Genomic DNA, 12,811 nt, shown 5'->3' with positions numbered 1-12,811 from the left:
TAATTAAGGCTACAGTTCTAAAGCTCAGTTTTGACAGGCTTGGGGCAATTTGAAAAGCAAAGTTCACCAATATGCCATAACAGCATCACTAATAAACACTTTGCCTTTTGAAAAGCCGCTAATCCCATGGAAACAGCAGCACAAACTTGAAACTGACTCCCTAAAGTGATATGGTGGTGCCCTCTGGTGGTTCCACTGAGCATGTGACCCTGATGCTGGATATCTTGGGACACATAGAATTTTTTTAACTGCAATTAATACAAAGGAATGAATCATTGTGCTTCTGAGTACCTTTCTTTTTGCCTTCAAGCACATAGGCAATGCCATACATCCCTGAGTAGTCTCAGGAATCAAGCTGATCGTACAGGAATCTTGGTAAAGCTAACAGCGGCAGAGATTTAGACCTTGGTTCTAGACTTTAACTGGGAGCATTTTGCATGCTCCAGCTTTGCCTTTAAGTCTAAGGGTCTCTCAAAAAACCTCACCAAAGCTGGTTCATTTAACAGGGAAGCAAGAATCTGTTCAAATGCAAAAGACCACTGATGCTCTTCCCTGGGAGAGGAAGGAGTTTTCTCCACACTGCTCTCTGCATTCCCCTCACGGACCCCAGAATCACAGGCTGTCCCGGAGAATCTTCTAGCTGCTAATTTAGGGCTATGGAGTTTCCTTCCAACTTCTTCCATCCTGAGCAAAAGGTTGGTAACAATAGCAATGGCTTGATAGAGTGACTCTTCTTCCGGGTCTTCATGAAATAAATTATACAGGGTCTTTGAAAACTGAATAAATTGTGACTAGAAGACACAAGTTGGAAATATAACATTTTAACATTAGACTTAGCAAATAAAAATGAAACTTAGAAGGGGAACTCAGAAGTGGAGAGAATCCTGTATAAAATTTGTAATATACAACCTTCACCACAGAACTGAGGACTAATTCCATGATACATCTTTGCTCTAGGAAGGGAGGTATGAACCATGAAAGAATATTTCATTTAAGCCCTCTCACATAATTGTCAAATTGAAGAATATTATAAATGAAGAATATTATAAATTAAGAAGTTGTCTTTATTTACTGTTGGGTGACAATTTTGATTATGTAAACTTTCATATTTTCTTTCATGTAATTCTCATCAATCAATTTTAAGAAAAGGATTCAGGACTTCTAATTTGATATTAAAGGGCTGCAATGGACATTGAACTTAGATGCCTTAACATTAGGGAAGAATGACTTCTGGGACCTACCTAGTAGTGTAAGAACTCTTAAGAAATCCCTTTGGATGTACGTGTTTTTAAAGGCAGATACGGGACCAAAGTTAAGAGACTCTAGTTAGTTTGCTAAACTGCTCTCAGGAAATTCTAAATATTCCTGGAAAGTACTTGTCAATTTAAAAGCTATTCAAATCCAAGAGTTCTACAACTCAGTTGTTCAACCTTACATGTTTGTATGTACATAAAACAAGTACAAATAATATGCTTCATAAAAATATATTATAAAAATGCTTTCCGCCTTCCTTTTTATAGTCCTTTTCATTTATAATGATTTTCGAATAAGTAACCCAAATTGGCTTATTTTAGGAAGCCTTTATTTAACCATCAAACTGGAAAGTTCATTAAGACACTCTAAGCTATTGGATAGTTTTGTTTTGGTAAAGTTCTGGGGAACTTCGGTATCTCAATCAACCAGCCTTTCTTTTAAGACTATAAGAACACGTGGGCAATGTATAAGAAAGAGATCAATTTAAATAATGTCTACCCTAGTTCTTAATATCGCCTATGCAGCATCAAATATAAGGTCACTGGGGATTACATAAGATCTATCTTAGTAATTTCTTAGTACGTAGCAATAGATTTGACATCAGGTAGGCACTAACTGAATGTTACTTAATACATGTATATTTTTAATGCTGAAATATGCCACATATAAAAATTTTCTATAGAAACACTAAATACATTTAAGCAATTAATGTACAATATAAAAAAATCTGTTGACCTCTTTCATGATTACTTGAATTTTCTAAAGTTGACAACCTGCAGATTATTTAACTATTTTTTTCAATAGTATGTAAGTTTTTTTTCTTTTCCTTTTCTTTTGTGGTATTGGTGACTGAACCATGGGGCTACATGCACTCGCATTAATTAAAAAAAAATTTACTTGGAAAATTCTATACCTGATTCATTCTTGGTAAATCTTTAATGTTTTCTTCTTTTTTAAGAAGCTCATCTTGCCATTGACTTAAATAGGCTTGAATATCGATTTTTCCTTTGCCTAAATAAAAGAAATAAACAATTTTATAATGAACAACTAATATTTCCCCAAATCTCAAAAAGAATCAGTGAAAGTGAAAAAATATCTCTGAGGTAAAAGAGCCCATCTCTTTCAGTCCAGGACACAATCTGAATTTAGCTTTGATCTCACTCACTGGCTTTCAGAAAACATTATCCACTTCTATTTAGACAAAAACTTACTTTTGGAAATTTGATGAATATCAAAAGTAAAGAAAAAGAGGGAAAATGATGTATTTAGATTAAAACAGCACACTTTGGTCCAACAATAATGTCATGTAGTCATACTCATACCAGTAGCCCTCCTGCACACAGATGATAAAGAAATCAGAGAAACATCACCCTTCAAAATAGCCACAAATAACATAAAATATCTTGGAGTAACTCTAATTAAAGAAGTGAAAGACTTGTAAGACAAGGACTTTAAATCTTTGAAGAAATAAATTGAAGACACCAGAAAATGGGAAGATCTTCTATGTTCTTGGGTAGGTAGAATTCACATAGTAAAAAAATGGCAATCTACAGATTCAATGCAATGCCCATCAAAATCCCAGCAAAATTCTTCACAGAACTCAAAAGAATAATACTCAACTTCAAATGGAAAAGCAAAAACCCAGGCCAAAACAATTCTGTACAATACAGGAACTTCTGGAGGCACCACCATCCCTGACTTCAAACTCTACTATAGAGCTATAGTAATGAAAACAGCCTCGTATTGGCATAAAAAACAGACAGGAGGACCAATGGAATTGAATAGAAGACCTGAATATCAATCCACACACCTACAAACACCTGATTTTTGACAAAGAAGCTAAGAACATAAAATGGAAAAAAGAAAGCATATTTAACAAGTGGTGCTGGCATAACTGGATATCAACATGTAGAAGAATAAAACTAGACTCATATCTATTGCCATGCACAAAACTCAAGTCCAAATGGATCAAAGACCTCAGTATAAAACCAACCACACTGAACCTCATAGAAGAGAAAGTGGGAAGTACACTTGAACACATTGGTACAAGAGACCACTTCCTAAATATAACCACAGTAGGACAGACACTGAGAGCAATAATTAATAAATGGGACCTCTTGAAACTGAAAAGCTTCTGTAAAGCAAAGGACACAGGCAGCAAGACAAAACAACAGCCTACAGAATGGGAAAAGATCTTCATCAACCCCACATTGGACAAAGGACTGATCTTCAAAATATACAAAATACTCAAAAGACTTGACATTAAAAGAGCTAGTAATCCAATAAAAATGGGTACAGACCTAAACAACAGATGAATCTCACAGAGCTGAAAGACACTTAAAGAAATGCTCAGCATCCTTAGCTATCAGAGAAATGCAAATCAAAACAACTCTGAGATTCCATCTTATACCTGTAAGAATGGCCAAGATCAAAAACACTGATGACAGCTTATGGTAGAGAGGATGTGGAGTAAGGGGAACATTCCTCCATTGCTGGTGGGAGTGCAAACTGGTACAACCCCTTTGGAAATCAGTGTGGTGATTTCTCTGGAAATTAGGAAAACAACTTACCTCAAGACCCAGCAATATCACTTTTGGGTATATACCCAAAGGATTCCCAATCATACCATAAGGACATGTGTTCAACTATGTTCACAGAAGCATTATTTGTAATAGCCAGAACCTGGAAACAACCTAGATGCCCCTCATACGAAGAATGGATAAGGAAAATGTGGTACATTTACACACCGGAGTACTATACAGTGGTAAAAAAATAATGACATCTTGAAATTTGTAGGCAAAAACATATTGAGTGAGGTAACCCAGACCCAGAAAGACAAATAAAATATGTATTAACTCATAAGTGGCTTTTAAACATAAAGCAAAGAAAACCAGCCTATAATTTACAACCCCAGAGAACCTAAACAACAAAGAGGACCCTAAGAGAGACATACAGGGATCTAATCTACATGGGAAATAGAAAAAGACAAGATCTCCTGAGTAAACTGGGAGTGGTGGGAGTCACGGGAGAGGGTAGAATGGGAGAGGGGAGGAATGGAGGGGAGTGGAAAAAATGTATAGCTCAATTAAAAACAATTAAAAAGAAAAAGAAAAGATGGCTAGAAACAAGCCAAGGCCAGGCAGTCATAAGAAAAAAAAGCACCTAGTGGAAGAGTGTTTATAGATATTTTAAAGAGAGATGACTCCATATGTCCACGTATACAAAGAAACAAATATAAAAAGGATATAGCATAAAATGTTTACAGCCTCTCCTTCTGGCTTGCTTTGTCTAGGGGTAAGAAAGACTACATGCTGCCTGAATTTCTGCCACAAAGATTATCTATTATTTTTGCAATTCAAATGAAATCTTTAAAATAATAAAAAAATGAATATGGATCACTTACTATTAAATTTTTATAACCTCTGAGATGTAACAAAAGAGAAATAATAAATTTCTTTTATGTAACTAGAAAACCATATCAGGACAAATCTACAGCCTTTAAAGAAACCTAACCCCTCCCCCTTTATAGCTATTACTATTTATAGAATTAATAATTTAATAAATTGAATGATATTCCTAGATTGTTTCATGGTACCTTTTTCAGGTGTATTTTTTCCTGATTCTGCTTCCTTCTCATCTGCATGCTTGGAAAATAAAGGGAAAAGAGGGCAACTGTATATTATAAAATGTTTAAGTATCTTTTAAAAGTAAAATAATAAAAGAATAGTTTGTATAAAGACTTATAAGCACTTACTATGCTTTTGACCCACCAAAGCAATTTTATGTGACCTGATCTCCTGATCTTAGAATGCAAAGTATCAAAAATATTCATAGTAAAAGAAAAGAACACTGTATATTAATATTTAAAAAATCCTAGATGGTAATACATCAAACTTAAGTATTTGCTTCTGAGTGATAGCTTCTCTATTTGACTGCCTTCAAATTAAGAAGCATTATGTTTATTACCAGGAGGAAAGCCCTATGCATAATGGAGGTCTGAAGAAGAAGCCATATGCCCTGGGTAAGACAAGAACTCATTGTGAAACCCTGCACAATTCACTGCTTTCTGTACTCAATGTTCTTCTATATAAAGTGGGCAGACTTAAATAGATGGGTTTTGAGGTTTTGTTAATGCTCACTTTACATACAGTAACCAAATAGACACACACATGTTCTCTGTAAGACCATGTACCTATGAAAATGAAACAAATGCGAAAAGCACACACACAAGTGTGTATCACTTCCAATTTATGTGAGAAAGCAGATTCTTCTATTGTACACTTGATTTATAAGAAGTATTCACTATTTAAATAAAAGTTATGGATTGTAAATCATCAATGATTCTATCAGCTTCACCATCCTTTATCAAAGCATAGAAATGGCCTGATACAAAATTTCTTTAATACAATTAAAAGCAAAAATCTTTTATATATACTTCCTTTTAAATAATAAGAAATTTCAAAAAATAAAAATTATTAAGCACAGTCTAATCAGTCAAATATTTACAGACTATGCTAACTGCTATCGTAGTATCACAATGTAAAAGGTACAGTGACTCCAATTCAATAAGATCTCCACAAGTAGCTAGTCATCAAGATGCCCATGGTCCTGTCTACCTATCTACCTGGGAGACTGAGGCAGGATGATTACTGGAGCCCAAGAGTTTGAGATCAGTCTGAGACCCAATTTAAAACAACACAAATTCAGTTCAAAGTTTAAAGGAATATTTATTTACCCTGGAGCTGACTGAAATAAAGCAATTCTTCGGTGGAAAGCTCATCGCCCTTGGAAGAAGTCTTAGACATCACTTCAGTATAAGCTGAAAGCATATAAGCCAAATCACATTTACTAGCAGTGAAGGCAGAGAAGTGGTTCTTAAATGCAGACAAATTGAAGAGTAGAAATTAGATGAAGTATATAAGAAATGTGTACATACAGAAAAGTGGAAATACTATTGCTCTGTTGTTGTGTACCAAATAAACATTTCATCACTTTGAATTCTAAAATTTTTCTTCCTTGCATTTCTTTTTATTGCTTAAGAACTTCATATATGTATATGATCAAATCCATCGCCCCATTTCTTTCTTCCCTCTTCCACCACCATTAATCCCTTCTAATTCCGTGGACTCTTTTGTAAACGCACTGAGTCCTTTTGCTTCCGAGGTCATCTACGGGAGCACGGGTAACCTCCTTGCTTTTTACCAGTTTTTAGAGAGTCATGGAAAGACGAATCTGGTAGTTAGATTAGCTCTGAACATGAAATCTAAAACTCCTGCACTAATAAGGAAACCTGAAGCTCAGAGCTTTACTGTTCCCCACTGTTAGTCAACGGAGACACAGTGTTTCCTAGCTTATATTTTATCCTACTTAATATTCCTACTTTCAACCTCTCCATCAATAACGTATTACATGGAAAATTTAAACATTTAAATGGTAACATAATCTAATAAAATTTATTCTTATAATTAAATTATTATGTGGTTTGACTTTTGTTTTTAATGCTGTGTTAGTGATTTGGGCGTCTGAAGGATTAAACATGGCTTTAGTTTGTTGGTCTGCTAAATGATTCCTTGCTAACCTGAAAAGCCTTTAAAAAGCTTTTAAAGGAAGCCAGGGAGAACATTAGACAAATTATGAAGTGCTATTTGATTTTAATGAATTACTAAATCCAAGCCACTTTTCGCAATATATTTTTTAACAGTAGGGATGTGTTGGGAAATAATCCTAAGGACAGTGGAAAAAATTTATGAAAACTGAAAGGGCATGGTGACTTTGGAGAAGTAGAGCAAAACAGAAAAAAAAAACTTTTGGAGTTGGATGGGCCTCATATCAAGTATATTTGGGACATAATTGAATCTCCCCAACCCTCATTCTCCTTTTGTAAAAATTGGAAGGATAATATAATCTTTCAAAGATTATGATGCTAAAATAAGAGAGTGCATATAAAATATATTTTATGTGTGTGTTTATGCATGCGTTCAACCATGAGCCTGTGTGAGGGTCTAAGGGTGACACTGGATATAAAATAAAGGTTGTGCACATGCTAATTTAGACCCATCTGCAACAGCACAAATTCAACAGTATCCCAAATTTCCAACGATACATAAGTTCTTATACAAGCTATCATTTAAGAGCTAGCTAGCAGGACATGGTAGCACATGCCTGTTATCCTTGCACTTCTGAGACTGAGCTCAGTCTGGGATATATATTGAGACTATATCTTAAACTGCATACATACACACACACACACACAGAGAGAGAGAGAGACAGAGAGAGAGAGAGAGAGAGAGAGAGAGAGACAGACAGAGATGATTGCCTACTAATAGGAAAGTAAAGATCCAACTGATATATGGAATCTCTTCTACAGATTTCATCCTGTCTATATCTATACCTACACCACCAAAAATACTTGTGATATTACTTGAGGACCACAATAAAGCAATAACTTTAAATTATATGGAAAACTGTTTTATTTGTTAAAGTGAAATTATATGTACAATGATGCCTGTTACAATGGAATGAACTCTTACTATATACCATTAAAGACTGGTAAAGTCTTACCTGGAGGAATATGCATCTTAAAAAGCAGCTTAAGCTTCTCAGTAAAACTTCCATTGTACATTATATCTGTTCAATAAAATTCAGTTAGAAAACTCAGGTAACTAAACATTAACTAAACATTCAACCATTTCCACCCAAAGAGATTAAGATACAGACAGTAGACAGGAATTAGGATCTAAAACACAGTCAGCCAGTCAGTCTGTTCCCCCACCCCCAGCCCTGTCTCTCTCTCTCTCATTAGTTTTTCAAAATAAGGTTTCTCTGTGTAACAGCCCTGGCCATTCTGGAACTCTCTCTGTAGACCAGGCTGGCCTTGAACTGCCCCTGCCTTCCTAGTGCTGGGATTAGAGGCATGCACCACCACCACCAGGCAACATAGTGTTTCTTAAGCTAACAATTAACTACCCAGTCAGTAAGATTTTCACTTTCAAGCACATAACCGAAACACTCCACCAGGGGAATAGCATGCTCTATTCACAAGCGCCTTTCTCCCAACCTCATATTTCCCTTTTCTTTTGGAATGGGGCTTTATGATTCATTTGAGGAGAGAACTGCTCTGCAAGATAATGAGTGAAAAGAAATCATTGCTGGGGGGGGGGTATGAAAAACAAAGGAACAAAACCTATGACTTATCGACTATAGGCACAACTCATTTGTTTAGTATTTCTGTATCACTTATCTAGGCTATGTGGTTAGATTTTTACCCAGGGGGAAAATCCTTCTGTTGTATCTATCTATCTGGTGTGGAAAAATCCTAGACATTCTCTTTCTTCATGTTAAACCATTAAAACACCCACATCAAACAGCTTGTTTCATTGAGAGGGCTGGGCAAAAAAGAAATCAATATATGGGCCTGGAGAGATAGCTCAGTGGTTAAGAACACTAGATGTTCTTCCAGAGGTCCTGAGTTCAATTCCCAGCATCCATGTGCCAGCTCACAACCATCTGTAACTCTAGGTCCAGGTGATTCAACACCCTCATACAGACATAAATGTAGGCAAAATATCGATGCACATAAAGTAAAAATAAATTATTAAAAGAGATCAAGATGCATAGGTTTAGCAGCAAGCACATTTAAAAAAGGCTCATAATTACTAAACCTGAAGACAATGTAATCCAAAATTGACCTAAACTAGCAGTAATAGGCAGCAAGATAAAATATTTTGGGGTAGTAGGGAATATTTTGGGGGCATAGAGAACATAGTTATGTTTTGCTTTAGAAAGTAGAAGGGCATCAGCCTACCAATTGCAGAGGAGAATTCTTTGAAGTTTATAAGGCAATCAGAATTTTCATCCAACAATCTGAATGTCCATAAAGCTAGTGAGTCTCTGTTTGCAGAATGAGCCCAGGGACTCAACAAGTGATACAGCACTCTGAACTGCTGGCAGTCAATCTGATACTGTTCCAAATATGACAGGCTGGGGTCATGATGCTTCAATCCTGGACAACTCGAATACCAATAACAAGATATAAACAGCTCTTTCTACAAAAAAAAATGGAAAAGGAGAGTCATTAAATCAGAAAAAAGTCAAAGAATTTTTCTAAATATGTCTCTTAAAACATAAAAATGTTTAAGAGCAATGGAGATAAAATTCCGCTAAAAGATTAATTTTCGTTAAAAAGGAACAACATACCTTAAAAATGACATAAAGTTCATCCAATTCCTGAAGATTCATCTTCACATCTTGTGATACAACATGCAACTTTAAAAAGATCAAAAGCAACTTAGACTCAGCATTTCCTTTTAAAAAGTCTTTGAATTCACTTGGTGTTTTCCTCTACAAGGAGAAAATATTTTCTTTTCTTTTTTTAAACCTACACATCATTTTTTTTATTGCGAAAAGAAGAAAAAAAACATAAACAAAAAACAAGTTTCCACCTCCTCCCAGCCTCCCATTTCCCTTCCCCTCCTCCCACCCTTCTCCCCCTCCTCCCACCCTTCTCCCCCTCCTCCCACCCTTCTCCCCCTCCCCCCACTCCTCTCCCCCCCCTCCCTCTCCAGTGCACAGAGCAGTCCGGGTTCCCTGCCCTGTGGTAAGTCCTAGGTCCTCTCCCTCCGTCCATATCTAGGAAGGTGAACATCCAAACTGGCTAGGCTCCCACAAAGCCAGCACATTAAGTAGGATCAAAACCCCCTGCCATTGTCCTTGGTGTCTCATCAGCCCTCATTGTTCGCCATGTTCAGAGAGTCCGGTTTTATCCCATGCTTTTTCGGTCACAGTCCAGCTGGCCTTGGTGAGCTCCCCGTAGATCAGCTCCACTGTCTCAGTGGGTGGATGCACGCCTCGTGGTCCCGAATTCTTTGCTCATGTTCTCCCCACATCATTTTTTTTTTATTGCAGCTCTAGTAACAATTGCCAAGTTATTTCTTGATTTTTAGTTAGTTGCTGAACTAACCTTGTGTTTCTGATATAACTACTACTTAACTTTAGTGTGATGTGGTAGTGATTTCTTATTAATAAAGAAACTGCCTAGACCCATTTGTTAGGCCAACCCTTAGGTGGGCGGAGAAAACAGAACAGAATGCTGGGAGAAAGAAGCTGAGTCAAGGAGTCGCCATGATTCTCCCACTCCAGGCAGACGCAGGTTAAGATCATTCCTGGTAAGCCAGCTCGTGGGCTACATAGATTATGAGAAATGGGCTAGTCCAGGTGCGAGAGTTAGCCGAGAAAAGGCTAGATATAATGGGCCAAGTGGTGTTTAAAAGAATACAGTTTCCGTGTAATTATTTCGGGGCATAAGCTAGAGTTAGCCATGTAGGCGGCCGGGTGCCAGGGATGCAGCCCTGCCGCTCCTATTTCAACATTAGTGTACTAATATTAATATAGTACTATATTACTACTTTGTCAATTAATTGAAAAAGTAAAATAGATCTTGGTGTGATAAAAAGATATCACGAATAAATATCAATGAGAAGCAAAGTATAAATATGGGCTGACAAAATGGTTCAGTGGATAAAGGTACTTGCTACCAAGACTGATGACCTGAGTTCAATCCCACGGACCCATGTAGATGGAGAGAACAAATGTCATAATTTGTACTCTGGCTTCCACATGGATGCTATGGCACATGAGTACACCCCTCCAGTAAATAAATGTAATACAAACTTAAGAAGGATAACATGGAAAGATGGATATGAAAGTCATCAAGGTGTTCATCATACAGAATGCAGCATATAAAATCAACTAAATGAATTCTGAAGTGTTATGCAAATATATCTGAAGATTGAGATTAAAATATATAATTTCCTTGGGAAATATGTCACCAAAATTAACTCAATGTGCAAACAACTTGAATAAACAGAACAGAAATGGCAACGAAAAGCTCCCATCATCAAAAGTTAGCAGACCCAAAGGTTTAGAGGCTTGTTTTCTCAAACTTTCTAATAACAGTGATATCCTACGTACATTAAAGTATTTCAGAGCATAGAAAATATGAGTTTACTACAAAATCTATTATGCAACATAAGCTAAATTGGCATAAAATTAGCATTCACAAAAAATAAATCCTTAATGGTCATGGTGGTACACACCTTTGATCCCAATACTTGGGAGACAAGAACAGTTTTAGGGAAGTCCGGCCTACATAGCCAGCTTCAGGGCCAACTATGGCTCCATACTGAGACCATGTCTCTAAAAAAGCAAAAGAAATTCTGAAATCAATGTTATTTTAACACAGACACAGAGAACCTTGCTAAACTGTTTAGTCAAATTATCAAAATAGAACATTAATGATATTATAGCCAGATTCATTTTACAATGCCCTGTCTTATACATGATTTTAGTAGAATTGCTCTGAGTTTATCTCTGTTTAATTTTATCTTGGCTGTCAGCTTGCTATATATTGTTTTTATTATGTTTAGATATGCTCCTTGTATCTATGAGCTCACCAAGACTTTTTTAATGAAAGAGTGTTGGATTTTGTCAAAGGCTTTTAAAGCATCTAATGAGATGACCATGTGGTATTTTTTCTTTTAGTTTGTTTATATTATGGGTTGACAGATTTTCATATGTTGAACCATCCCTGCATCTCTGGGATGAAGCCTACTTGGTCATGGTGGATGGTATTTTGGATGTATTCGTGGATTCAGTTTATCAGTATTTTATTGAGTATTTTTGCATCTATGTTCACGAGTGCAATTGATCTGTAATTCTCTTTCTTTGTTGGGTTTTTGTGTAGTTTGGGTATCAGGGTGTCTGTGGCCTCATAGAAAGAATTTGGCAATGCTTCTTCTGTTTCTGGAATTCCAATAATTCTTTAATAAAATTTACTATATTAGTAAATAAAAAGCCACACAATCTGAAGATATGAAAGTCATTGTATCAAAGTTAACTTTTGATAATTTTAAAAATTAACTCAGTATTAATTTTTAAAAAGAATTGTTCCCATTTCAGTTAGAACTCTGTGTGTGCACTCTACTACTGAGCTATATCTTCATCCTTTCAACCTAGAAACTTAATAAAATTTCTTTAGTTTAATAAAGGACATCCTTCTGAAATCAATAGTAATAAAATATGGGAGGCATCTCTATTAAATTTAGGAGTATGACTAAAAGGCCTACTCCTATTGCTATTATTCAATATTACTTCAAGGTTTCAAGATCATGAAGTAATAAACACACAAAAGAAAAGAAGATTACTTATTAGGAAGGGCCAAAATTCTTAGCACTGAAAATTAAGCACTCTTTATTTAGGACACCAAAAGTGCTAGTATAAGGTGGAACAATCAGTCAACCAGTGTTGTGGCCACAACAAAATGCAAGAAAATCAAATCAAGAGATTTGCACTTATACCAATAAATAACTGAAAAAATGTAAAGAAAAACATCTCAGTCATTTTTGCCACAAAATGCATTATGAAAAAAATCAATAAGAAATATTTAAGACCTATGTGATGGTTAGCTTTTTGTCAGCCTGACACAATCTAAAGTCATCTGCTAGGAGGGAACCCCAATTGGAGAAAATTTCTCCATAAGATCAGGCTGTAGGGAGGCAAG

The 12,811-nt window shown here is 35.9% G+C and overlaps 1 protein-coding gene across 1 annotated transcript in view; it reads right to left on the bottom strand.

Moving 5' to 3' along the window:
- Window positions 1–387: 387 nt before the first annotated feature.
- Window positions 388–12,811, bottom strand: part of LOC121437115 (TBC1 domain family member 8B-like) — a 71,580-nt gene continuing 59,156 nt past the window's right edge. The window contains 7 exon segments of the mRNA XM_041636951.1: window positions 388–791; window positions 2,168–2,265; window positions 4,850–4,906; window positions 5,990–6,073; window positions 7,816–7,881; window positions 9,059–9,299; window positions 9,451–9,519. Coding sequence (XP_041492885.1) covers window positions 399–791; window positions 2,168–2,265; window positions 4,850–4,906; window positions 5,990–6,073; window positions 7,816–7,881; window positions 9,059–9,299; window positions 9,451–9,519 — 1,008 coding nt within the window. The 3' untranslated portion in view covers window positions 388–398.

This window comes from Microtus oregoni, unplaced genomic scaffold, assembly GCF_018167655.1.
Source record: "Microtus oregoni isolate MIOR12 unplaced genomic scaffold, Mior012 000050F_ref0000143, whole genome shotgun sequence".
Lineage (NCBI taxonomy): Eukaryota > Metazoa > Chordata > Mammalia > Rodentia > Cricetidae > Microtus > Microtus oregoni.
Note: the sequence above shows the minus strand (reverse complement) of the source record. Positions and strands in the feature narration are given on the sequence as shown.